Source organism: Cryptomeria japonica, chromosome 1 (assembly GCF_030272615.1).
Source record: "Cryptomeria japonica chromosome 1, Sugi_1.0, whole genome shotgun sequence".
Classification (NCBI taxonomy): Eukaryota; Viridiplantae; Streptophyta; class Pinopsida; order Cupressales; family Cupressaceae; genus Cryptomeria; species Cryptomeria japonica.
In genome coordinates this window covers 91,410,099-91,436,605 of record NC_081405.1, presented here as the reverse complement: position 1 = coordinate 91,436,605, position 26,507 = coordinate 91,410,099, and the positions used below count along the sequence as shown (strand labels likewise).

The following is a 26,507-nucleotide window of genomic DNA, read 5'->3' as shown; positions in this document are numbered from 1 at the left end:
TCCCAATCTGCAATCACCAGAGCAATACACATGAATATGTTGACATCAATGAGAACAATATATCCTATTAGCAAGAATGATCAACAATCTCCAACAAAGAGTGAGATAGAGAGACGGGGTAGAGAAGTGGAGAGGAGTGATAGGAAGAGATAGGTCTAGAGATGGAGGAAGATAAAGAGAGTGAAATAGAGAGAGAGAGAGAAAGATAATAAGAGCTTAGTGATTATTGAAATTTGATTATGTCTGAGAAATTATAAGATCTAGAGCTTGGGGAGAGAGTGAGATAGAGAGAGGTGAAGAGAGGAGGAGAGAGATAGGAAAATAGATAGGTCTAGAGCTTAGGGGAGACAAAGAGCATGAGATAGAGAGATATCAAGTGAATGGTGATATAATCCCATTGATTATTGAAATTTGACTGTTTGAAAAATTATAAGATCTCTTAAAATCTATAATCTATATTATAACTCCTAGAGATCTGAAACGACTCTCGAACATCCCGACAATATATATATATATATATATATATATATATATATATATATATATATATATATATATATATATATATATATATATATATATATATATATATATATATATATATATATATATATATATATATATATATATATATATATATATATATATATATATATATATATAACTTAAAGTATATATCCTACTGAAAAAACTAAGGGAATGCTAAATGAAATGCATATAAGTCCATGTTACTAATCTAACTTTATGTAAGCAAAATGTGTATGCATTTTTCTTACTAAACATAACGCGTACATGTATTTTTTTTTTAAACATGTAAGCGGTTTGGCTTGGATATAGGCTCAGTAATATGAGCCTTAGCGCGAATGGGTTATTTAAATTTAAAAATAACCCATTCGTGTTAGTAGTTTTTAGAAGTTTTTTTGAGAGGGTGTCCACTTTTTTTCATAACAACTTCGTGCACTTACCTGTACTTCAAATGTTACTATTCTTAAGGTGTTGTACTTCCTTTATCCTTTAGTAAATTTGGTGTCAAGGTCTTTCGATCAACAATGTTTAGTAGCATTTGGAAAGATTGGTGTAATGTTAAGCATATTCTTATTAATTCTAAACTCTTTTCATCTTCTTTGTTGTCTTGGTTTGATTATAGATCTATTTGGTGGTCTCTTATGTGGAATCACAAGCCCCTTGTTCTCACTCGGGGCTTCTCAACAAAGGGGTGGAGTTTTAAAGGCATTAATATTTTTCATGATATCATTGATGATAATGGAATGATTAGATGGCATCAACTTGCTGTGCGATACAATTTTGTCGAAACTAAAAAAAGATCATATTTTTGTATTAAAGAAAGCTATTTGTAATATGGAGGCTAACAATGTGATTGTCAGTGATGAGGGATGCTTTAAATTTTTTTTGCAATGGTGTGATGACTCTTAGTTTTAGAATACTTTGGTGAAAAATATTTACAACATGCTTGATGGTTCAAAGGAAGTGATTGACTACATTAACGAGTCATGGAACCTAAACTAGAGTGATAGTACTTGAGCCTGTAGGTTAGAACACATCTAGTCAAAATTTGTTGAAACCAAGAAAGCCTATTTTAGATAGACTATTTTGCTTCAAATTTTTTTTGTTGATAGTGTTCTTGATGTGATTGGGGGGTCCCTGTCAGAGTTTTTGATTTTTGTCAAGCCCATGAATCTTTTGAGCACTTATTTATTGATTGAAAATTTTCTTGTTCTCTTTGGTCCTTGTTTTTGGGTAATCTTTTTCGTTGGGATTGCAAAGATGGTTTTAATTGGTTTGAAATTTTGGCAGGCTATATATGTGTTTTTCCAGCTAAGTTGAATTATTTTTGGCTTGTTTTGACTCATGATATTTTTTTCTTTCTCAAGAAGAAGAGAAATGAAGAAATATTGCAAGGCATATTGAGTTCAATAGTGAAACCACTTTCATTAATATCATTCTGCAAGTCTTGACAATGATGGAGTTTTCAAAAGACTTCTTCATGAGTCTCCTCAAAGATGGTCTTTTGATTGTGTAGAAAACAAAAGTTAGCTCTGCCCAATTTTCTCCTATTGGAAGGAACAACCTCAATGAAGAAGAACTTTCTCTACTTAGAGATTACATGGATAAGAAAAATCCTCAAATGCCCCCTAAAGAGGTTACTAAAAGGCCAAAAAGAAGACAAATAAAGTACTTTCAACCAATTGATAAAGATCCAATTTTTGAAGAAGAATTTGATCCTCCAATATGAACTTGTGACCGTGAATTTATAGGCTACTTCTTTAATGCAAAGGCAATGTGGGATTAAGATATCTCTTTTTAGTTTGATAGTCACTCACTACACTACAATATTAAAAAAAAAAGAATTTAAATTATATAAAATATAGGATATAATAATAATATAAATTATATTGTTGGAAGGTACCAGTAGCAGCTATAGCTAACTTTGTGCACCTTAAGCTCTTAAATAGTACATTAGATTTTGATTATTTTTTTGTCTTTATCACATGCAACTCAAGTGCTTATAACTATTGTTTTGGCTTCTAAGTAGTTATGTCAAACACAATGGGATTCATCATGCACATAAAGGTAAAAAAGTAGTCATTTTGGGTTGACATTCGATACATATTCTCTATTGCCCCTTAACTATTCACTTTGACCACCACAAAATGACTTTTCCAATATGTACAAATGCCCCAGTAATTGTACACCATTGCTACTTCAACTACTGGATATACGAGCGGGTGATTATTGGCTCCCCAGATGATTTTGATTGTGGTAACTAGGACCTTTCCCCTATATAAAACATTATTTGGGTTCATCGAATTCTTAATAAAAATCTTAATATTCTAAAATCCACATAATTCCTTTTTTGTTTGGATCAACCAAAAAAAGAAAACCAAATACAAACAAAAACATATTATGCTCGTTTTGTATCTTATAGAATGAAAATTCATTTTTAAAATAATAACATACAATTGAAAAATCGAGGGTTGAGAAGTATTCCATCATCTTGTATTCATCATATTAGATAATAATATAATTATACTTTATATTTTGCAATTGTAGATATTGTTGTAAATATAAATATATTGTAATATAATTAATGTAAAATAATTAAAAAATATAATAAATAATATATAATAATCATATTTAATATTATAAATATAAAATAGATAAATAAATTATAATATATAATTAATGATATATTCATATTTATATACTGTGATGGGCCAGAGGGATAATAATGAAGGCAATTGGATCCACTATGAGTAGGAAATGACTATCCAGTCCCTAGAATGCACCAATATATTAGCAATGATGTATGAGACTAGCTTATGCATTGGTGCCTTTCAAAATCCCCCTTTTTCTGGCTTTTGCTCTATGTTTATCCTTTTGGTGCCATGTTGTGGGAGCCTTGTAAAAGCCAAGGTAGGCTGGATGCTAGTAGTTTTTAAGGGCCCAATTTGCCCAGATGTTGTTTTTGGTTAAAGATAGGTTTTTCTTTTGGTGGCCTGAGAACTATGTTACAGTTTAAGGGAGCTTAGGAAAATCCTTCTCTGTTGGTTTTGGGTACCAGTTTAAAACCAGGTTGAAGATTAGGGGAGTCTTTCAAAACTCTATGCGTCCAGATTGTGAATGTATGACTATCTGTTACAATCTGATGTTTTCGAAGGTTATGGGTGCTTGGAATCACCCATGGTATTTGATGAAGGTTAAGGGAGCCTTATTAAAACCCTTGTGCATGTGATAGGCGCTGACCTTTTTTGTATAACTCAAGTTGGGCTACTGGTTTTTTATGCTTATTCCTCTTGGCAGCGTGGTATTATGGGTCAGAGATCCTGGTAAAATTTGAGGATTTCAGATCCCTTCAAAATCTGTTGTTAAGGGTTTCGTGTCTCTTTAAAACCTGTTTTTTCTTTAATCAAAAACTTATGCATTGGTACATCCTAAAAATTGAATAACCCTTACTGAATGTGAATAGCCCTTCGACCTGATACCCTCCTCCGTGCAGCATCTCTTTCACAGGTCCATGTTTCCTTACTGTCTGCTAGTGATTTGCTTTCTGGAATAAGAGAACATCTGCAGAGAGGGCATGTCTTCTGATAGTGATCTGCCCATTTGTCTAGGAAGTCTCTGTGAAATATTTGACCGCAATCGCACAGATTTTGAATTAACAGTACATATAACATTTAGCTCGATCTCACTAAAGCTTTTCTGCAACAGCTCTGAATGCCAAAACAAATAAACATTCTCTGATTGTGCAGGCAGAGGCAGATGAAGTGGGAGAAGTGTTTTGCACTTTTGAGACTAAGTGCTGTCGATTTTGTTAAGCATATTGCAGGTACAGTCTCAATTGGGCAAGTTGTACAAAGAATGATAGCCAGTTTACATGTAAAAGACACACGTACTTATCTTTGATGAAAGCTATACAGAGAATCGGCAGCCAATTTGCAGCCGTCATTTTCAAACGGGTGTTGTGGTCTCCAAATCTTAAGACTTCTGTAACCCACTATGCTGAATGTTTCAGTTTGATTTTTGCAGCAAATATTATATTACGATCTTTACTTTAATATATTACATTTCTGTACCAAAACAATTAAAAAATAATATATATCTAATCGAGCACAAGGAAATTACAAGTAAATAATACCTGTCACATTGGTTTTTATTCCACGGAAGATCAATCGAGGGGCTTTGCACAAGGTTTCTGAGACACGCGACGACTTCATTAAAAGAATCATCACGACGTTTGTCACTTTCCAAATCATTTTCACAATATATTATGATATAAATCACGTGAACGATAGACATGAAAATATTGTTGAACTTCTTTTTTATTCGATTAGAAAAACTATTGACATGACATCAGTAAGTAAAACCAAGATTAAGAATTGAAGATATGAGATTTCTGTTTATAAAATTATTATGTGAGCAAATTTTTGAAATCGATTGTGTGCTAGTTTTTTGGATCAATGTTTCGGATCACATTTTGTGATCCATCATCAGGGTGAATGAGAGCACAAGGAGCAAAAGATTGGGCATTTGCAGACCAGGAGGAAACATAAAAAGAGGAGGGGGATGAGGGAGAAAGAGACCAAAAGTACAAAAAGACTTAAAAAAGAGGCTAAGAAAAAGAATCAATAGAATAAACAAAAATAAAAAGAGAAGAAAGAAATTAACAATAATCAACCCAAATGAATCAATAAAATAAACAAAAAAGAAAGAAATGAAAGAAAATAACAAAAGACCACCAAAATTAAAGCATGTATATATATAGTTTAAGAGCTATCCAAATCAAGATTACCAATCTAAAATTCTTATAATAGAATTCAAGACTTGAAGAGAATATAGACATAGCCAGCGAACTACGTAGAACCTAAACTCTTGTAATAGGATTCAAGACTTGAAGAATATATAACAGAGTCTACAAACCACCCAAATCAAGATTACAAACTTAAAATTTTTACTATAGAATTCAAGTTCAAGACTTGAAGAGAATATCGCACATAGTCTACAAACTACCTAAATCAAGATTACGAACTCCAAATTTCTATAATAAGATCGAAAACTTGAGGGAATATCACACATAGTCTATAGACTACCCACATTAGAAAAATAACCAATATTTCTAAAAGAAAACCAATAGAAAATAGAGAATCTTAGATATCAGACCTATATAAAATCTAGGAACCCAAGCTTTCCATAACATGACTTCAAAAAGTGTTCAGAAGTGAATCACACCTTAATGATAAATAAGACCAATAACTTAATAGTAAACCAATAAAGAATTTGATAATCTTAGATTTGATTACTTACAAGAATTCCATAAATGTAGTGAATAGAAGTGCTTTTCACTTGATAGATGGATGTCAAATCGAGGTTGACTCTGCGCTCACGAGGAAACTACCATTCCCGAAAGGCGGCTCCGTCGGTGTAACGCAAACCATACCATCATTAGTACAGCTCTTGTCCGCATAATGACTTATCATCACTTTTCTTTGGCATCAAGGCATCTCTCACGTATATCAACCACAACTTCAGTCAGATGGAGATGGAGATGCCACAACTCCTTTGATTTTTTATTCTATTTTTTTTCTAGGGAATCGATCTCAGCACGTTCGAGTAACCATCGGATGTCGACGCGTTGAGCCACGGGGCCTAGCATGTAGCGTAGCATCCAAGTAAGCCCCTACCGATTTAACGATTCCGTCCATTGTTTTCTAAAGTTTCAATTTGAAGCACTGAGCAAAGATGGCGAAGACGGGGAGAGGGCAGAGGGAAAAGAAAGTCTCAGAGACTTTAGAGCAATGGCGGCAGGTGAATTCATGTTACCAAATGAAAAGAAGGAAAAGAAGAGCTCACAAGGGTTCAAAAAAAGGGTGTATGCCAGGAAAAGGAGGGCCTGAAAATGGGCAGTACAATTACAGAGGGGTTAGGCAGCGGACATGGGGTAAATGGGTGGCTGAAATCAGAGAGCCCCAGAAAGGTAAGCGCCTCTGGCTCGGAACTTTCAATACAGCTCATGAGGCTGCTCTTGCATATGACCATGCCGCTCAAATCATGTATGGGTCTTTTGCCTGCCTTAATAATCCTCCTCTGCAACCTCAGAATAACAATATAAGTGATTTAAATCCAAATACAGACAACTCATCCAATGTTGAAAGTACCCAGGGGGATCTGCAAATTACAGATACCCAGCTAAGTGATATTAGTATAGACGAGATTTTGCAGATGTTTGATGATGGAGGAGGAGATGAGAATTTTCCATTGCAAAGGCTTACCAACTGACATTCCAAGAGCTCTTTTGAAACGTATACACGCCATTAATAAAGTTTTCTTTGCTCTGGATGGTGGTTTTTTGGTATATATATCTTCATCTTTGTATTCCTTTTGGCGCAAGGATAAGCATTCGGGTAAGGACTCTGAATCTCTCCTAACAAATTTTGTAAACTTTATTTATTTTAATTTAGGTGTTTATATTACAGATGAAGTTTGTTGTTATTTATTTGAATCGATGGTATACAAATTTCAATTAAACTTCAGTTATATATCTAACTATAAATATCATAATTCATTCTGATGATTGTATAACCAATTCTTTTAAATTATGCAGACATGTGGCAAACAAACAACTGCATTTATTTTGGTTCTGGCTTCATATTATGAAGACACTTGGAAATCTATTCTAGTTCTGTGTTCTTATTACCTAAGCAAGACGCTTACAAGGACACAACAGGATTTTACACGAAATTATATTTTCTTTGATTGTACGAAAACCCTAAATTGGTCTGTAGTATATTTTTGAAATCATGTGGCTTCCTTGTTTCACATCTTAAAGTTTACTGTAAACCTTGCATGCCAATCGAAAATTTAAATCAAATGCATATTTTATTATAATCTTATATTATTTATAAGAGTTTTAAATTTTTTTCCTAATACAATCTTCTTTATCATGATATAATATATATTCTAAATTTTATTTTTGATTAAATGTTTAATTTTATTAATTTTATTTAAAAATGTTTCTAAATATTGTTAGATGAATTGAAAAAATGTTTTAGATGTCTTAATCTCCGTATTTTAAATAAATAATTGAGTTCATTATTAATTATTGTATATACTAAATTAATATATTTATCTTAAGAACAATTATGAAAAAAATGTTGAGAGGTATCATTTATATGCATGTATTTTCTATTGGTTTTTTCATTAGAGTAGAATAAGTATTTCTAACATCGTTTACCTAGTTTTTTTGAAAGATAAATATGACAATTTTAATTTTAAATGATTAAAATTATATATTAATTATGTTGTTATTTCTTTGTTTATTTAGAAGGGTTATTTAATTATGTAATTTGATAAATAAAATAGTAAAATAATTATGTAGTTGATTAAATAAATAATAATGAAATCCACATTCATTGATATATATATTTTAATTGTATATTTATAAATTGTATAATTAAAAACAATTTTAAATACAACTATTACTCAAAACTTTATATATAACTTTCTTTCTTTATATATATATATATATATAATATCTTTCTTATAGTTTACTTGAGATAATACAATCTTTTTAAAGGATGTCTATCTCACATCTCTAAAAGAAGTTGAAAGTAGAGTTTAGTTGAAAGTAGAGTTTAATTCACTTGTTTAAGCTTGATTTGTTTTATTTAAATCATCTACATTCATCTACATTCAAGTAGAACTACATTACATTGGAGTCAAAGATCGATAATCATTTATTTTTATTTTTAGTACTATTTTCTAAGTTATATTTTAAAAGAGTTATTTTCAAAAAAAATAAAAAATACAATAAATCATAAACAATAATAATAAAAAATACTTTAAGTATTTTATTTTCTATATGAATTATCATTTTTTATATTTATAAAAAAAATATTTAATTTTTAATTTTATGAAATTATATGTTTTATTTTAATTTTTTATATGTTGATTATGTTTTAGTTTTTAATATTATTTTATATTAATTATTTAATAATTTTATTAATAAATTATTCTATTGTAGTTATTCATCTCCATATATAATTATTTATTTAAAATAAATTAATTATTTAACTCTTAATTTTTAAAATAATAAAATTTTATTATAATTATTAAAAATATATTAGTATTGTAGCGTCCTAAAATTGCGACACTTGCAATTTCGACTGCATTTCGGTCTGCACGGTGGCGACGCAACACAAAACCTGAATGGAGACCTCGAAACTTGCTCATGACATCAAAAACTGCATTTTCTTGCACCCTGGCTAATCCTCCTTGCACCCTGCTGTCCCGGGAGGTGGGACCAGAGCGCCCAGTGCCCTGGTCCCCCAGGACCATGGCGCCCAGCGCCCTGGTCCCTGGCCCTATTTTTGGGCCCGGTCTCCTATGGGGCTTTGGGTCTTTATGTTTGCAAATTGGAAAATACTCTTTCCTTGTCGGCCCAAGGTCGGAAAAATCAGTCTATCAACCCTAATTGGCAAGTATATAAACTACATTTCCTCTCTCATTGAAGGGGATGAAAGAAAAAAGGACATATGTGTACAAGACGTGGAAACGATACTCAAACATTCAAGCATTCAAGCATTCCTTCAAGCAATTGAGCATTCTAAGTCTCCATTCAAGGCTAAGTGTTGCATTCAAGACAAGGATTCAACCATTGAAGAGGAGATCACATATCACATACAGCATACAACATACAACAAACAACAACATCTACACCTTCGCATGTAAGAATACAAACATTCTTACAACAAGGTACTAGTACTTGTTTTGCATTACAGTCATTTACATTTACAACATTTCTCATTTCTTGGTTAATTCCAAAACCGGGGTTTGACCTAAGGGCAAACCCCTAATCCCTAACCCCCCAATCGTCTTCGCTTTTCTGTGTGTAGGTTGCAGGTACGCAGCTGAAATTGAAGATCTGGAATCCTTGTGCAGAGACGAATAGATCCCCCTTCGTTTCGCGGATTTTTCGAAGGACCGTGTGCACGCTGGGCGCCATCGTCCCGTCAACTTTTGCTCAAATTTGCAGGACAGCGCCGTCTCGACATTTTACTGCTAATTCCAGGTCCGCAACTTCATCCTATATCCCTATCTCTATTTATAAGCGAATCTTTCTCACTTTCTATGCATTCCTAGCTTAATTCTTCTATCTACATTCTTTACAAAAGAGGGTAGCCTTGCTGTCTTAACCCTTGAAACTCATTTAGAATCCAATCTTGCATTGTGTGGGATTGGATCTTGTGGGTTTCAACCCCTCTTTTGAATGTAAAGTCTCCCCTAAGTGAAAACAGTCAATCCTAGTAACCTCCCTTCTCTCTCCTTGGAGTTGGAAGAGGGGAGAGCAACTAGGGTTCGATTTTCCGCTTCAATTTTGGTGAACCTGACGTGAACATCCTTTCTAATTATTCATGGTTAGATTTGAAAATTGGATTCCTTGATTACATTTCCATGTTTGATCTTTTGCAAAATTTTAGAGGTTAATTGCATAAAAACCCTAAATTTTCTTTTTAGTAATTAAGCTTGCGAAATGTTTAATTGTTAATGCTTGTTTCAAATCTACCCTTCTATTACAAATTATCAATTCATATTTGTGCTTTAATTCTGAAAATTAAGTGGTTAAGTGTCAAAACCCTAATTTTTGAAACCCTCTTGATTCAACTTTTGTCCGATAATTTCATTGATCAAAACATCTCCAAATCAGCTGTAACTTTGGATTCTGCAACAAAATCATAATATCTTTCATCCCTGAAAATTTGGAAAAAAGTTGCGAGGACCGTGTGCACTCCGAGCGCCATCGTCCCCGACATTTTTTCCGAAATTTCAGGAGCTAGATCTTACTGTATTTTTCTGCTAAAATCTAGAATTTTGGCTAATTTTATCAATTCTAACACTTTCAAAATTAAAGTCAAAGTTGGTCTTGTGATTGCTTGGTTTAAGGCTTCTAATCATTCAAAAATTGTTGAAATTGAAATTTTGTGTCAAAATTGTGTTCTTACTATCTTAAATCTGAAAAGTGTGTTTGCATTCATTCAAAATTTCAGTGCTTTATTCAAATTCCTGCAATTTGTGACTTTTGAAATTAAGTTCTTAATTACAACAACTTTGATTTCCGCTTTCAAAATTGAATTTTGCATGAAATTGAGTCAACTTTTAAAATTCAAAACTTGCATTGCTTTTGGTATTCCCTCTAAAATCATAAAATTCAAAATTTTTGTTTCCCTCTCTTTTTCAAAATTCAAATTTTGCATTTTTCAACAATCTTGGTAGGGTTCAATTTTGAGATTGCAACTTTAATTTGGCCTATCTACAGATCATAAAATCACTCAATTTTTTCAGATTAGTTTTAAAATCATCATAACTTTCATCCCTGCAAATTTCGAAAAAAGTTGCGAGGACCGTGTGCACTCCGAGCGCCACGGTCCCTGACATTTTTTCTGAAATTTCGGGAGATTGTCGTGATTGCATTTAACAGCTTAAATCTAGAAGATTGGCCGATTTTACTGAAATTTGCTACCTCTAAAATTCAAAATCTTCTCTCCCTCTCTAGTGCATGAGTTTTACAACAATAAGCCCTACTTACACTATTCTCGTTAGACGAAGCCTTAGAATTAAGTCTTTCCGAGGTTTAATTACTGAGGAGATGGAACCTAATTTGAATAGCCTTTTTAACGAGGACATGGGTAATTCCTCTAATCCTCTTAGTGATGAAGAAGCTCTCCATGAGGTTTCTGTAGAACAACTTTCGAAATTGGATAATCAATTTGACGATTTTCGACAATGGATGTCTCAAGAATACCCCGATAGTCAAGCTCTTCCTTTAATTGAGGGTCTAAAACATATGCTTCAAAGTGATAAGAATGGAATTGATATTTTGCGTGGTATTGCACACATTGTGGATTCGAATGTGATGCCTATGAAGAGTTGTGCCGAAACTTTAGGTTATACACAACCTCCCACTCAAGTCAATCATTCTATTCCTTTGACAACCTCTATTGCTAGCATACCTACTTTTACATCAAACATAATGGCTACTTCTATACAAGACATTCCGCCTATGATTACCAGTCATGGGGGCAATCCTTCCTCTTCAATTAATCCTCTGCCTTCATTCAATCTGACTTCTTCATTCATTCCTTCAATAAGTGTTCCTATTACATCTCCACAAATGAACATGACACAAGGGGGCAATTCATTCAACCATTCCATTCCTCCTTGTAGTGTTCCTCTTTTCCAATCCTCTCCTATGACTAACTATCATAATGTCCTGCCACCTTACTCAATACCTTCTTTCAATAACATAATACCTCCATCACAATCCAACACGTCTAATATGAACTCTTCGACTGAAGCGACCATTAACAATCTTGCACAAACTGTCTCTTCTTTACAACAACAAATTGCCTCTATGAATCAATCTAAGTTTAGTGTGCCCACATTTGATGTTGCGAGCCCACTTTCTCTTGACATTGTTCGAGCTATCCCTCCTAAACATGTTGAAATCCTGCATTTGGAGCTTTATAATGGTAAAGGAGATCCTCTAACACATGTTAAGACTTTTCAAACAATATGTACCGATTTTGCTTATGACCAAAGGTTGCTTGCAAAACTGTTTACTAGAACATTAAGAGACAAAGCCCTACAATGGTATTGCTCGTTGCCTTCTTATTATATTACTTCTTTCAAACAACTTGCAAATGCTTTCATTCAACAATTTCAAAACAATATAAGTCCTAAAGTTACTTTGATTGATTTAATGCATTGTAAACAAGGTGTTAAAGAAAAAGTGACTGATTTCATCGGTAGATATAAGCATTTGTATGCTCAAATTTCTTTTCCAGTGCCTGACAATGATATTCAAAGAATCTTTATTTCTAATTTACAAAAAGATATTCAAGACAAACTTCTGTTTTCTGAGTTTACTTCTTTCCAACAGTTGTGTGAAACTCTTCACAATTATCAACTGACTGTGAGTCAAATGGAACAATCACATCCTATGGCTCCAAGTGATAAGGGTGATAGTAGTCAACAACCATTTGGGAAGTTTAAACCGAACAGAGATTCCATCAAATTCAATGAAAACATCATCAACAACAATGTGAATGCAGCATCAGGTGTGCCTCCTATTTCTAAGTTTTTCAAGAAAGAAAGAAAGTTTACTCCTTTGAATGAATCATTGCATAGTATTATGAATAAGTTATTGGAACAAAATGTGCTTACTCTTCCTCCTATAAGGCAAATAGATCCTGCAAAGATTAATTCACCCTATTTTGATAACAAATATTTTTGTCAATTTCATCGTCAACCTGGGCATGATACTAAAAAATGTTTTGCTTTAAAGGGTAAAATTCAAGATTTGATTGATAATAATACTATCTCTGTTTCTGGAGTGAATGATAAAGGCAACACATCTGTAGCTCCTCCTAACCAAAATCTTCAGATTTTTACTGATCCATTACCTTCTCATACCTCTAATGCGATTTAGACTAATGATTCCTCTTTTTCATCTGATGGTCTGGTGTCTATGACTCCGAATGTGATTAACTTTGTAGAACAGCAAGAAAACCCTAAAGAACCTTCCATCACATTTGATTCTAGTGAAACTATCAGGGCACCTGATGGTCCTTTATACATAGTTGCAAAAGTCAAGAATACACCTTGCCGTGGAGTGCTTATTGATCCTTCGTGCATGGTTAATGTTATTACTGAAGAATTTCTTTTTACTTTGCAATTGAATCAAGTGATCTATGACAAAACAGATGTGATTGTGAAATTATTTGATGCATTTTCTTCTCTTGCAATTGGTTCTATTACATTATCTATTGAGGTCCATAACAAATTTCCCTTGATGTGAACTTTGCTATTATTCCTTCATCCAAACAATTTCGTGTGAAGCTTGGCTATCCTTGGCTATCTTCCATGAAAGCTATTGCTTCTCCTATTCATAAGTGTTTGAAATTTCCCCATAATGGTGAAGTTGTTACTGTCAATCATAGTCTCTTTAAACCAGCTGAAAGAACTTCTAGTGTTCCTATTGATTATTTTTGGCCTAAACAATTCCAATCCCTTCCTCCGCGAAGTGATCATCTTTTCAAGTCTTATCAAAAGTGGAAATTAGATATGATCCTATCTCTAAGTGAACCTAGAACACCCAAACTTGATATTCCTATCATTCTTGAGAAGGAAGTTCTTCCTTTGAAAGATAAAACTAATGTCTTTCCTCAAGAAGATTCCCAACCCATTCCTATGGATGTGACTATTTCTATGCCTAATAAACTTTCTAAAAGCAGACCTATACCTCCTTGTCATGATGGACTTGGTCTCCTTCCTAAACCAAAAATTCCTCCTTTATATGGAGCAGTTCCTCCTCCGTCCTTTTATAGAGAGAAGAGACCTTCCTCTTCTCCTATTATCCAGGCTAAGAGACCACAACCTAAACACCCAAGTGATAAGGATGAGAACATTCCTCCTCCTCAATCTTCTCAACTTCCTACTAAGACTAGATGAAATCGTTTTGCACGTGAACGTCGACGAAAGCATCGTCTTAGAGCTCAGGCAGCTGCTTCTCAAACTCTACAATCTCCAAAAACACCTTCAACAAGCATTATTCCATTTTCTCCAAAATCTCCTAAACATAAGATGCATGATGGTCTTGATCCTATGCGAGTTAAAGATCCTATTTTTATAAATCTTGATGATGACATAGATGAAAATGTTATTCATGATGAAAATGTTACTTCTCTTGCTTCTGATAGTGAATATGAACTTGTTGATATTGATAACCATCTATCTAACGAATTTTCTAAAGCACTTATCCTAGCTCCTAGACAAGAACAACGTGGCTTGGAACATGAACATAGCCCTTGTTTGGATCGTGTGATAGCTCCATCTGCTGGGTTGGATGTTCTTCCTCTAGCGTGTTCCCTGCCTTCCTGAAACATTGATCAGCAAGATCGGGGGGTAGATGACGTGCTAGACTAGTTCATTAGCATAGCAGATTCTCTCCTCCTCTCTTTTGTTACTTCTTCTATGTGTTATTCTCATTCTTCTATTTGTTGTCCTTAGTGTTGTCTACTTGAGGATGATGCAAAGCATTGAGATCTCTTTTGGTCTCTCTCATGTTGACTCAAAAGACACATGTGTTCCCTTCTGCTAGGTGACCTTCCTTGATTGGGGAATGAAGAACAATTATGCATACATACATATGATATACATGAATTATCATACAGCATACTGACCCCGAGGAAAGCGAAGTCACCTCGTGCTTTGTGTTTTGTGTCTATTATCCTTGGGTTTATCTCACACTTGGGGGCTAAATCTTTGTGATAACGTGCTCCTTTCCCTTCTCATTTCTTATGTGTATCACTACCTTAAAGCAATCACCCCTGTTGAGGCGTGTGCGATCGCTTTAACGTAGGGGGGCATACACCCTGTCTATCCCTTCAGGATACTTGAAAATTTCTTGGTAAACTTAGCTTTGCCTTGAAAATTTTTGGTATTTCTCTTACATGACTCATAGTGAGGGAACCTTACTACTGACAGTCATGGTTTTCCCTCATGATCTTCCCTTTTACTTTGTCAATCGAATTCGTAAGATCCTTAGTCCACTGGGGGCTTGGTGTGTCTTGCCTCCTTGACGTGGTGAAAGTCTTTCAATGTTGTTTCCTTGTACTTTACCGAAAGTATGAGCATACGCTTATACTCCCGCTAAAGTGGGGGCTAAATGTAGCGTCCTAAAATTGTGACACTTGCAATTTCAATTGCATTTCGGTCTTCATGATGGTGACGCAACACAAAACCTGAATGGAGACCTCGAACTTTGCTCATGACATCAAAAACTGCATTTTCTTGCACCTTGGCCTGATCCTCCTTGCACCCTGCTGTCCCGGGAGGTGGGACCAGAGTGCCCAGTGCCCTGGTCCTTCAGGACCAGAGTGCCTAGCGCCCTGGTCCCCCAGGACCATGGCGCCCAGCGCCCTGGTCCCCCAGGACCAGAGTGCCTAGCGCCCTGGTCCCCCAGGACCATGACGCCCAGCGCCCTGGTCCCTGGCCCTATTTTTGGGCCCGGTCTCCTATGGGGCTTCGGGTCTTTATGTTTGCAAATTGGAAAATACTCTTTCCTTGTCGGCCCAAGGTCGGAAAAATCAGTCTATCAACCCTAATTGGCAAGTATATAAACTACATTTCCTCTCTCATTGAAGGGGATGAAAGAAAAAAGGACATATGTGTACAAGACGTGGAAACGATACTCAAACATTCAAGCATTCAAGCATTCCTTCAAGCAATTGAGCATTCTAAGTCTCCATTCAAGGCTAAGTGTTGCATTCAAGACAAGTATTCAACCATTGAAGAGGAGATCACATATCACATACAACATACAACATACAACAAACAACAACATCTACACCTTCGCATGTAAGAATACAAACATTCTTACAACAAGGTACTAGTACTTGTTTTGCATTACAGTCATTTACATTTACAACATTTCTCATTTCTTGGTTAATTCCAAAACCGGGGTTTGACCTAAGGGCAAACCCCTAATCCCTAACCCCCCAATCATCTTCACTTTTCTGTGTGTAGGTTGCAGGTACGCGGCTGAAATTGAAGATTTGGAATCCTTGTGCAGAAACGAACAGATCCCCCTTCGTTTCGCAGATTTTTCGGAGGACCGTGTGCATGCCGGGCGCCATCGTCCCGTCAACTTTTTCTCAAATTTGCAGGACAGCACCGTCTCAACATTTTACTGCTAATTCCAGGTCCGCAACTTCATCCTATATCCCTATCTCTGTTTATAAGCGAATCTTTCTCACTTTCTATGCATTCCTAGCTTAATTCTTCTATCTACATTCTTTACAAAAGAGGGTAGCCTTGCTATCTTAACCCTTGAAACTCATTTAGAATCCAATCTTGCATTGTGTGGGATTGGATCTTGTGGGTTTCAACCCCTCTTTTGAATGTAAAGTCTCCCCTAAGTGAAAACAGTCAATCCTAGTAACCTCCCTTCTCTCTCCTTGGAGTTGGAAGAGGGGAGAGCAACTAGGGTTCGATTTTCCGCTTTACAAGTATATATTTAATTAGTGAAAAAAGTTTGCAACATTTAAGGAGTTTTAGCAATCTTTTTCAATGATGAATAAAGAAAGGTTTGTTTGAGTAATTTTTTGTTACTTTTTTTTTCTTACATCTAAGTTTGTCTAGTCGTAGAGAATGCATACTCTTGAAAGAAAGGTCACACTTTTAAATTGCACAAGGGGTAAGGGTATGTAAGCCTCATTTGTAGTACAATTAGGTGTCCCTTGCACTCAATACAAAGTAATATTTTACATTGAGTACAAGATAGTCACATATTACTATGCCATATGTAGACCCACAAATAGATCACCTCTTGCAATGACTACCATATCACTATAAGCTACAGGGAGGCCCAAAAATAATTTGCGTCTTGCATTAAGTACCTAAGCAGTCCCATATTACTCTAAGACGCTATAAGAACCCAAAACATCACTACCATGAACTATAGAAAGCTCCATTCCATTGACTCAAATGACATCCATCCTTTTTATGTGCGTTTTGGTAAAATTGGTGATATCTACATGCCCATAGATATAAATATGAGGCATACAAAATGGTTTGCATATGTTCACTAAAACATAGTCCAGAAAGAAAATGAAGCTATCAAGAATCTAAATAGAGAAACTTGGAAGGGAAGGGAATTTTCTATCTAGCATGCCATGTTGCGCTCCATCCTCATTTATAAATTCCATAATTACTAGTTTTGATGTTAAGTGAACTTCATAAATATATTTTTTATTCATGGAACATCTCTTTGAAAGGGAAATTTTCATCTACCTTTTTTAATTTTAGAATTTGATTTAAATATAAGATTAGAGAGTCCATAATTCAATCAAGGTTATGGGATCTAAAGGGTCACATATATAAGAATTTAGTTTCATTCTTTTAATCTTAAAATGATGATGCATCATTATTTTATATGGATCTATTTATCTTATTTATCTCTACAATATTGGGAACATTCAAGGCCAATTACTACTGCAAATTATTTTTTAAAATGTTGTTTGTTTGAAAGATGAGACTATTACCAAGACATGTACCACCAATGTCATGCGTAGAAATGAACTTTGCTAAAGAGCTTCTTGAAAAAAATATTTTGATTGTAGGAGACAAGGAATGGAGGCAAGTTGTAGATTATGAGAATATAAGTTTTATATTTAGTTGATGATTTGTTTGCATGAATCGTTCCTCAAAATGTGGTAGAATTAATAGTGTCAATTTCTTGAATGAGGGGTGTAAATACCCCACATAGTGGGATGGAATGAAATGACACCATCATTTGATTACTCGTCAGGTTTAGGATAAAAATGAACCAATGATGACCTCCTCTTTCAATCCACCCTCCCCAATTGGAAAAACCATTGTTTCAAATTTTTTGTGTGGACAAGATTGACACTATAGGTCCTTTGAATAAGTTCAAAACTGAGGAGAGGGATTAGAGTGAAATAGGATTAAAAGGCTTGATACCAAAATTAGAATAAACCAAGATTAAAAGGTTTGTCCATAATATAGTGTTGTAAATTGTAACCGGTCCAATTTAAACCTCATGCTTGTGCTCCTATTTTAGTGTGTCTTATCCCCATCCCCATTCTAGGTCTATTTTGGCTCCTTTTTCAACCCCTAATCTCATGAACACCATTATGTGGGTCCCATATTGGAGGTCCCTTATTTGTTGATTGACAAGTCCTAATTGTTGGAGGACTAGGGTGTGGAGCACCTTGGTTTGGACCAAGGCACCCCAAAGAACCTTGGTCCCCTTTAAACAAGCCCCAATTCGAAATGCGATAGGTTCTCTATTTTCCTAGAGGCATTTGGTCCTTGTGGCTATAGTTGACTGTTGGATGTCTACCTAATCAATAATTTACCTAGGAAACCCTATATAAAGACATCTTATCAATTCAATTTCACCTAGTAAAAATTGATATGTATAATTCATGCATCTATGAAGCATTCATCATCAACCATTTTCAAAGTTTCAAGGGTTCATTTTATCCTTTAAGAATTGTGGAGAAAAGTGATGTAGAGTGAGTTGTCTCTCACCGGTTTGTGCTACCTTATCTAGGTATCTCCTCCAAGCTACACGAAAACCATCCAATGATTCTACACCTCACACCCTCGAAGGGTCTGCAAGGCTTACCCTCTCTGAACTTCCCAAGGTCCTTAAGCTAGGATAAGCACTTGTTGTTTTGTGAGTTCCATTTTCTTGGTTAGGAGACCTTGTTTTCACACTCCCTTTCACACTCAACCAGAGAGTACAACCCCTCTACTATAGGATCTTCATTTCCCACACTACACACATTAGGATGGATGACTTTGGATGGATTCCCAATCCTATTCATTAATAAAGATCTTTGACACTTACCGATTTGGTGTTTTACAAAGAAACTGCACTTTTAGGTCTAACCGGAGACCTAATTCCAGTAGCCCTATTAGTGAGGTATTCTGCATTTACTGGTTAAACTTCCTGAACAACCCTATGAACTCTTTTACATTCCAAACACCCTTTTGGGGTTTACAAACAATATCTCAAAATCAGAGGTGGGTTTTGTCATTAACATATCTAACCTTTACTAGTTAATTAGGCCTAATTTGCCCTTCCTAGGCCTAGAAAGTAGGGATTGGTCAAAAATCCTTCACCAGTTTGATTTCCATTATGAAATGATGTTGATTAAATGTCTGTACCTCCACATGGTATTCCAAGCCAATCATACTTCACCTCCACCCACTGAATTCACCCAATTAGGGCTTGTTATCCATGATTCCTAATGCTTGCCAACTCAACGTGCCAAGCTTAGGGTATGGTGGCAAATCTCTGATTTGGCTTCTCCTGTCTCAAAACCAAGAAGAAAACATAGTATACAATGCAACCTAACATTCCACAAGGTTTAAGAGAGGAAATCCACCATGGAACATTAGGTTGGAGCCATTTTGCTCTCAAAAACCTGGTTTTTAGGTCTCTTGGATCCGCCTACAAAAAAAAGAAATTTATTCACAAAATACAACATTTCAAGACTCAAAATCACAAACAAAATGAAGGTAAGACTCCAGTCTAACAATCCATGAGCCTATTTTTGGATTCTCAATCCATACAGGTCGTACAACTTGCAAAGAACAACAAAATCTCAGAAGAACACACACAAATGGGGAAACCAAAATGATTTATTTTCTTCAGATCTTCAACCACCTTCAACAACCCATTATCTTCAGTCTTTCCAAGTCTTATACTAGCCTTGGAGTAGTTACAAATGCTCATAACTGATTGTGTCAACCAACTAACCGTTGGTGTCTAAAAATGTTGCAAAGTTGTTGTGAGCAACTTTTGCAATTTGTTGCATAGGTGAGCAACTTTTCTCAAACTCAAACTTGGTCATTTCCACTAGCTCATATGACTTTAACAACCTAAAAACAATATCAACCAACCTACATTAACCCAAATAATAACTTATCCTATTAAGTTCTCTACCTAACACCCTTAAGAGCTCACATGCCAACATTGGCCAAACAAAGACTCTTAGGGCCCTTACAATCATTTGAGCACACACTCAATGGCCTCTTGGCCTTATTAAAAAACTAAAAACATGATTCCAAAATCATGGAATCAAACTCAACAAAAATTCCTAAGTTCCCCTACACCATACTCCCGGGGTAGGAAGAACCCAATTCCCTTGAGTGGATAGGGCTTGAACAGTGGCTCCATTCTAGATTATATCCCCTTCAGACATCCATGTAGCTTTAGATTTAGGGAGACCTATCCATTTAACCAAGTAGTCTCTATAGACTCCTTTCCTAGTCCTTTTGACAATCTTGGAATCGAGAATGCATTCCAATGTCATCGGTTGGATTGGAGGTAGGTCTTGTATCCAATCTAAATCTTTAGTAGAAGTAGGATCTTCTTTGTTTGTAGCTGACTGAGTTCCTTTATATTGGAAAAAATTGCATACATTAAAGATTGGTGATATTCCCAAGTTTGGTGGTAGTTCCACCTCATAGGAATTATTGCCATACTTATGCACAACCTTAAGAGGTCCAATCTTCTTCATGTATAGTTTGCTAGCCTGGCCCTTAGGGAGTCTCTCCTTTCTCAGATAGGCCATAACTAGATCATCTACCTTGTAGTGTACTTCTCTTCTTGTTTTGTTTGCTTCAATCTTGTATTTCTCATTGATTTGCTACAATGTCTTCTTGACTTGTTCATGGATCTCCTTCATATTCTCTGAAAAGTTTTCACCTTGAGAACTCCTATTGTCCATGGAACTGAGGTCTCTAAGTTCTAAGATACCCCTTAGATGAAATCCATATATAATATCAAATGGACTCTGGCCCGTGCTTCTATTGACAGAGTCATTGTAGGCATACTCTTCTTGTCCCAATACTAGATCCCAAGCTTGACCATGCTGTTTGGTGAGACATCTTAGTAAATTACCCAAGGACCTATTAACTACTTCAGTTTGACCATCAAATTATGGATGGTATGCAGATGAAAAAGAAAGGTTAGTACCAAGTTTCTTCCACAAGGTTCGCTAAAAGTGGCTCACAAATTTTGTGTCTCTGTCACTCACAATGCTAAATGGTAAACCATGGATCCTTACAATATCTTTGAAGAACAACCCTGCTATGTAGGAGGCATCATTAGTGCATTTGCAATGCACAAAGTGTGCCATCTTTCTAAATCTATCCACTATGACATAGACACTATCATATCCTCTTGGAGTTCTAGATAAACCAAGAACAAAGTCCATACTCACACATTAACATGTTCTTGTTGGTATGGCTAGAGGCTGATATAAACCTGCATTGCTGGAAGTACCCTTAGCCCTGCATTGCTGGAAGTACCCTTAGCCCTTTGACAAATAACACATTTCTCCACAAATATTCTAACATCTGACTATAATTTAGGCCAATGGTAGAACTTGCCAACCTACTCTAAGGTCTTGTCAAGACAAAAATGTCCACTTAGACTGCCTTGATGCTTCTCCTTGATGATATTTTATCTCATAGAGCACTGTGGTATACAAAGTAGGTGTCCTTTAAACAATAACCTTTCTTGCAACATAAAATCAGAATAGGCAACATGACAAGCATTAGCAAACTTTGAGCAAACATCATATGCTTCACCAAAATCTTTGTCACCTTGGTAGAGGTCTTTGAGGTCATTTAACCCCACACTCTGTATCTGCACTTCTTGGATGGTTAGAACCCTTGTACTTAAGGCATCTGCTACCTTATTGGTGACTCCTTTCTTATGCTTGATGGAAAAGGTGTAGGCTTGCAAATAATCAATCCACTTGAGGTGTCTTTGATTCAATTTATCCTATCCATTCAAAAAATTAAGTGCATGATTAGCAGAGTAGACTATGAACTCTTTAGGTAACAAATAATGTCACCACTTCTTGAGTGCTTGCACCATGACATATAACTCTAGATCATAGGTAGAATACTTTTGTTTTTCTTCATTGAGCTTTTCAGAGAAGAATGCAACCGGGTGACCTTATTGGCTCAAAATGACCCCTATAGCCAACTTGCTGGCATTACACTCCATAGTGAAGAGATGATTGAAATCAGGGAGTCTAACATAAGGGAGTTCTGCTACCTTTTGTTTTAACGACTCAAACCATTTGTTTGCTGCACTAGTCCACTTAAACTGACATTTTATCCTAGCTTTGATGGTGTTCAAGATAGGTGCACTTACATGGATAAATCCTATAATGAATTTCCTATAAAAAGAAGCTAGACCATGGAAACTTCTTAAATCTCCTATTGACTTAGGAGTAGGCCAATTTACTATTGCTTCCACTTTTGATGGATCCATTTTTAAACAACCTCAAGAAACTACAAAACCAAGATACATCAATTCATTTTTGAAAAAATCACATTTATCCAAGTTGATCATCAACTTTTCTTGATGTAGCTTCCTCAAAACTTGATTTAGATGTTTGATATGCTCCTCCTTTGACCTACTAAAAATTAGAATATCATCAAGATAAACAATGACAAACTTACCAATGAATTTTGTAAGAACCTCATTCATGAGTCTCATGAATGTGCTAGGTACATTTGTGAGCCCAAAGGGCATCACCAACCATTCATAAAGCCTCTCATTTGTTTTAAAGGTTGTCTTCCATTCATCACCGGGTCTGATCCTAATTTATTGATAACTTGATTTCAAATCCACTTTAGAAAAGTAGCAAGCTCCACCTAGGTAGTCCATTAGATCCTCAATCCTTGGCATTGGAAACCGGTATCTAATTGTGATTTTGTTTATGGCCCTTAAATTAGTGCACATCCTCCACTTGCCATCTTTCTTAGGTGCCAAAATAGTAGGCACTGCACATGGACTTAAACTCTTCTTTATCAACCCCTTATCTAGAAATTCCTGCACTTGCTTTGCTATTTCCTCATTTTGAGTAGGTGTCATTTTGTAAGCAGCTTTGTTTGGCAAAGTTGAACTGGGTATGAGGTCTATCTATTGGTTAACATCTCTCATGGGGGTAAGGAATTCGGAATCTCATTGACCACTATGTCTTTGTACCGGTCTAGTAAGGTTTGGACCTCTTGAGGTATCACCTATTTGGTTTCAGTCTTTGTCTCTTCTTTGGGTTTCACTATAAGAGTACATCCTTGGTTCCCTTCATGCTTCAACAATTTCAAGAACTCTTTCCCATTGTGAAACTTAACACTTGATCTAGCATGTCTTTCTTCACCCTAATCAATCAAAGGATCCATTTGAAACTTTCTACCTTCATTGGTGATAACATAGGAATTCTTCTCCCCATCATGCATGGCTTTGACATCATACTGCCAAGGGCATCCCAATAGTAGGTGACATGCATCCATGGGTAATATGTCACATAGAACACTATCCTTTTAGTCTCCTATTTCAAAATCTACCCAAGCTTTCTCATCTACAAGCACATGCTGACCTTTATTCAACCAAGATACCTTATAGGGGGTGGTATGTGGCAACCTTTTCAATTTTAGTTTGTCCACCATCTCAATTTCTAAAATATTTTTTGTAGACCTTGAATCCACTATAACTTTACAAATCTTATCATGAGATCTGAAGGTGGTTTTGAAAAGTGTCTTCCTTTGTGTAGGTTCTTTGAACTATGGTACCTTCAACAAGGTCCTTCTTAGCATCAGGTTCTCTCCATCTAGGACTAGTCCTGCCTTGCTGATTGGTGAGGTAACACTTTGACAGTCTTCTTCTTGCACCAACCGAGTTCTCTTGTCTCCCATGTGAGAGCTTGAAGTCTGTTTAGGACATTGGCTCATGGTATACCCCACTTGATGACAATGGTAGCATTTGCCAGTGAAGACTATGGTTCCTCTTCCCAAATTGCCAAATATACCTTTATAGTTATTTCTCCCTCTAGAGTTGCCTCTAAATTGTCCTCCTTTGTTAGGATTATCACCACAATTCTATGATTGATTGCCTTCATCATTGTTGCTGGGATTATAGCCCCGTCCAAAGGTGCCTCTTCCTTGGAAACCTCTACCACCTCTACCCCTTTGATTCTGTTCACCTTTCCTTTTGATCTTGTCTTTTGCTCTCAAGGCAAACTGAAAGCATTTATGGATTGTGTCAGGTGCTATCATGCTGATCTCATCTTGAATGTTTTGTCTAAGACCGTTTAAGTGGGTAAGTGCACTAAGATGGTGAATAGAAAAGTGGCCACATGCAAAAAAACAACCAAATTTTTCATAACTTGTGCTGGTTCTAAAAATTAAAAAATGTGCTAGGCTTGGTAACACCAAGCCTAGCCAAAAACAATTTAAAAAACAAAAAGTTCCTCAAAACCCATATGAGTTTTGAGGAATATTTTATTTTTTAATAAAAAATTAAAGTTTCTCAAAACCTGTACGGGTTTTGAGAAACATTATTTTTTGTGTGTAGGCCATAGGTTTTGACCATTTCAATGCCAAAACCCGTGGAACAACAGCAAGGGAAAGCCAAAAAACCATAGAACCCGCACGGGTCTGCAATTATTTTGGATTTTCTCAACATTGAGAGAAATTTTCAACAATGGCACCCTGTCGAACATGTAGGATTTGATGGGTTTGATTATTTTTGTTTGCATTTTAATTGAAGGGTTTTTTAATTAATTTGTTTTTATTAATTTGATGTCAGATTATTCAAGCAACCCCCAAAAATGAAATAGATGTAAAAAAGACCTCCTCCTGCATAAGCAACACAAGCAAACCCTATAAACATTGCACATGAGCAATAAGAAAACCCTCAAAATCCTCAAAATGCCGCTCCTCAACAACCACCGCCACCCCAAAACCCTCCACATCCTCCATTAGATCATGAAGATGCCACACAAGAGGTTCTCATCAATCCCCTTACACAAAATAGTGCCCGAATTTCTATATTGGTGAATAGGTTGAGGTCCTCTAGGCTTGAGCACCACTCAACCCTTGCTAGAACACTAGAAACAATGGCTAATAGTGCAAATGAGGTATCTAGGGAGGTTACAAAATGGGGTTCATGGAGGGATAGATGTCGAACATTTTATGCGGATGGGTTGTCATATGATCAAGTGAAAAAAAGGGCATAGGTAAAGCTGACATATGTGCTCTTTTTACCGATCCTGTTACCAATAACAACCTAGAACTAAATATGACTCGATTTCCTATACATTGGTGTGTTCATGCTAGGCTAAAAGAATCTTTTTCGGATAGGTGGTATATGGTCTTTGACCAACCACCTTGTAATAATTGGGAGGTGCCTCTATATTTTTTGAGAAAGTTGTATTGTGAGTTTATCCTCGATGAGAAGCCAAATTACTTTGACATCCGATAATTTCAGGGTAGAGGGAGAGGCTCTGTGCAGGATAGACCTGGGGCCCATAGGGTGGTAGAGCCACATCATAGGAGGCGTACAATTCCTAAACCCATGGTTCATGTCATTGTCCCTATATCCCTGAAGGAGTATATGGAATTACAGACTCTTCAGGCAGCTGCATCAGTGACTGATGTTATTGTTCATCATGGCACACAGTTGGTTGGAGAAGAGGATGTACCAACACCTATAGCACCTCCTTCATTAGCAACACCTCCTTCATCAATGACACCTCCTTCATCAGTGTCACCCCATGCATCATTTGGCACAAGCTAGCCCATTCAACATATGTGCCCCACCTGCCAGGGTGTATGTTCTCGTGTAGACACTGACATAGATGAGGATGGTTTGACATATCATTGGTGTACATGTTACAGGAGTGGATGCCATGCTTCCACTGTAGAGGTTGTGGCCCTCACCGACGAAGTGATCAATATGTTGTACCCTCTCTATCAGACACAAGTGCATTTAATTCTATTTATGACATGTTATCAATTAAGTGACTAAATCTTATAAAAAGAAATGAATTTTTTTTTAGAATAATTTAAAGTGACATATAAATAAAATGCATTGTAGGGTGCAACAGGTGGTGGGAGTGCACCACATACTTTTCAGTCAACTCCACGGTCATGAGTAGTTTCACCACCATAGGTAAAGATTTGTAAATTTGTTAAAAATATAATAATACATTGGTTTCAAAATATCTTTTGTTAATTATATGTATCATTATTTGGTGTTTTATAGGCTTATCAGTGGCTGAGATGTCCCAACTTGATGATATCACACTTTTGGCCATTGACTTTGGCCAAGATAGCTATGTGGTACCATTTAGATTTATAAATTTTTGACTTAAGTGATATATTAAATACATGCTCTTTTCCCTTATGTTAATTTTTTTCTATTAGTTTACCCCACCTGCCTCGAGGACATCTCGTGTGAGAAAGCCATCCTCTAGCACTCCGAGGCACAAAAAGATATCCTCTCAGACACCCAAATGACAGAAGGTAATTTAGTACAATTTCAATTCATTTGTTGAAATGTATTATGATTAAACATGTATATGTAGATATTGATA

General features: G+C 35.7%; 1 protein-coding gene across 1 annotated transcript; it reads left to right on the top strand.

Moving 5' to 3' along the window:
* The first annotated feature begins 6,125 nt into the window (after positions 1–6,125).
* On the top strand, positions 6,126–7,431 carry LOC131041954 (putative dehydration-responsive element-binding protein 2H). Its single transcript, XM_057975233.2, has 2 exons — positions 6,126–6,920; positions 7,121–7,431. Exon 1 carries the CDS (start codon positions 6,259–6,261, stop codon positions 6,793–6,795), a length of 537 nt encoding a protein of 178 aa, XP_057831216.2. The 5' UTR covers positions 6,126–6,258; the 3' UTR covers positions 6,796–6,920; positions 7,121–7,431.
* Positions 7,432–26,507: the final 19,076 nt, after the last annotated feature.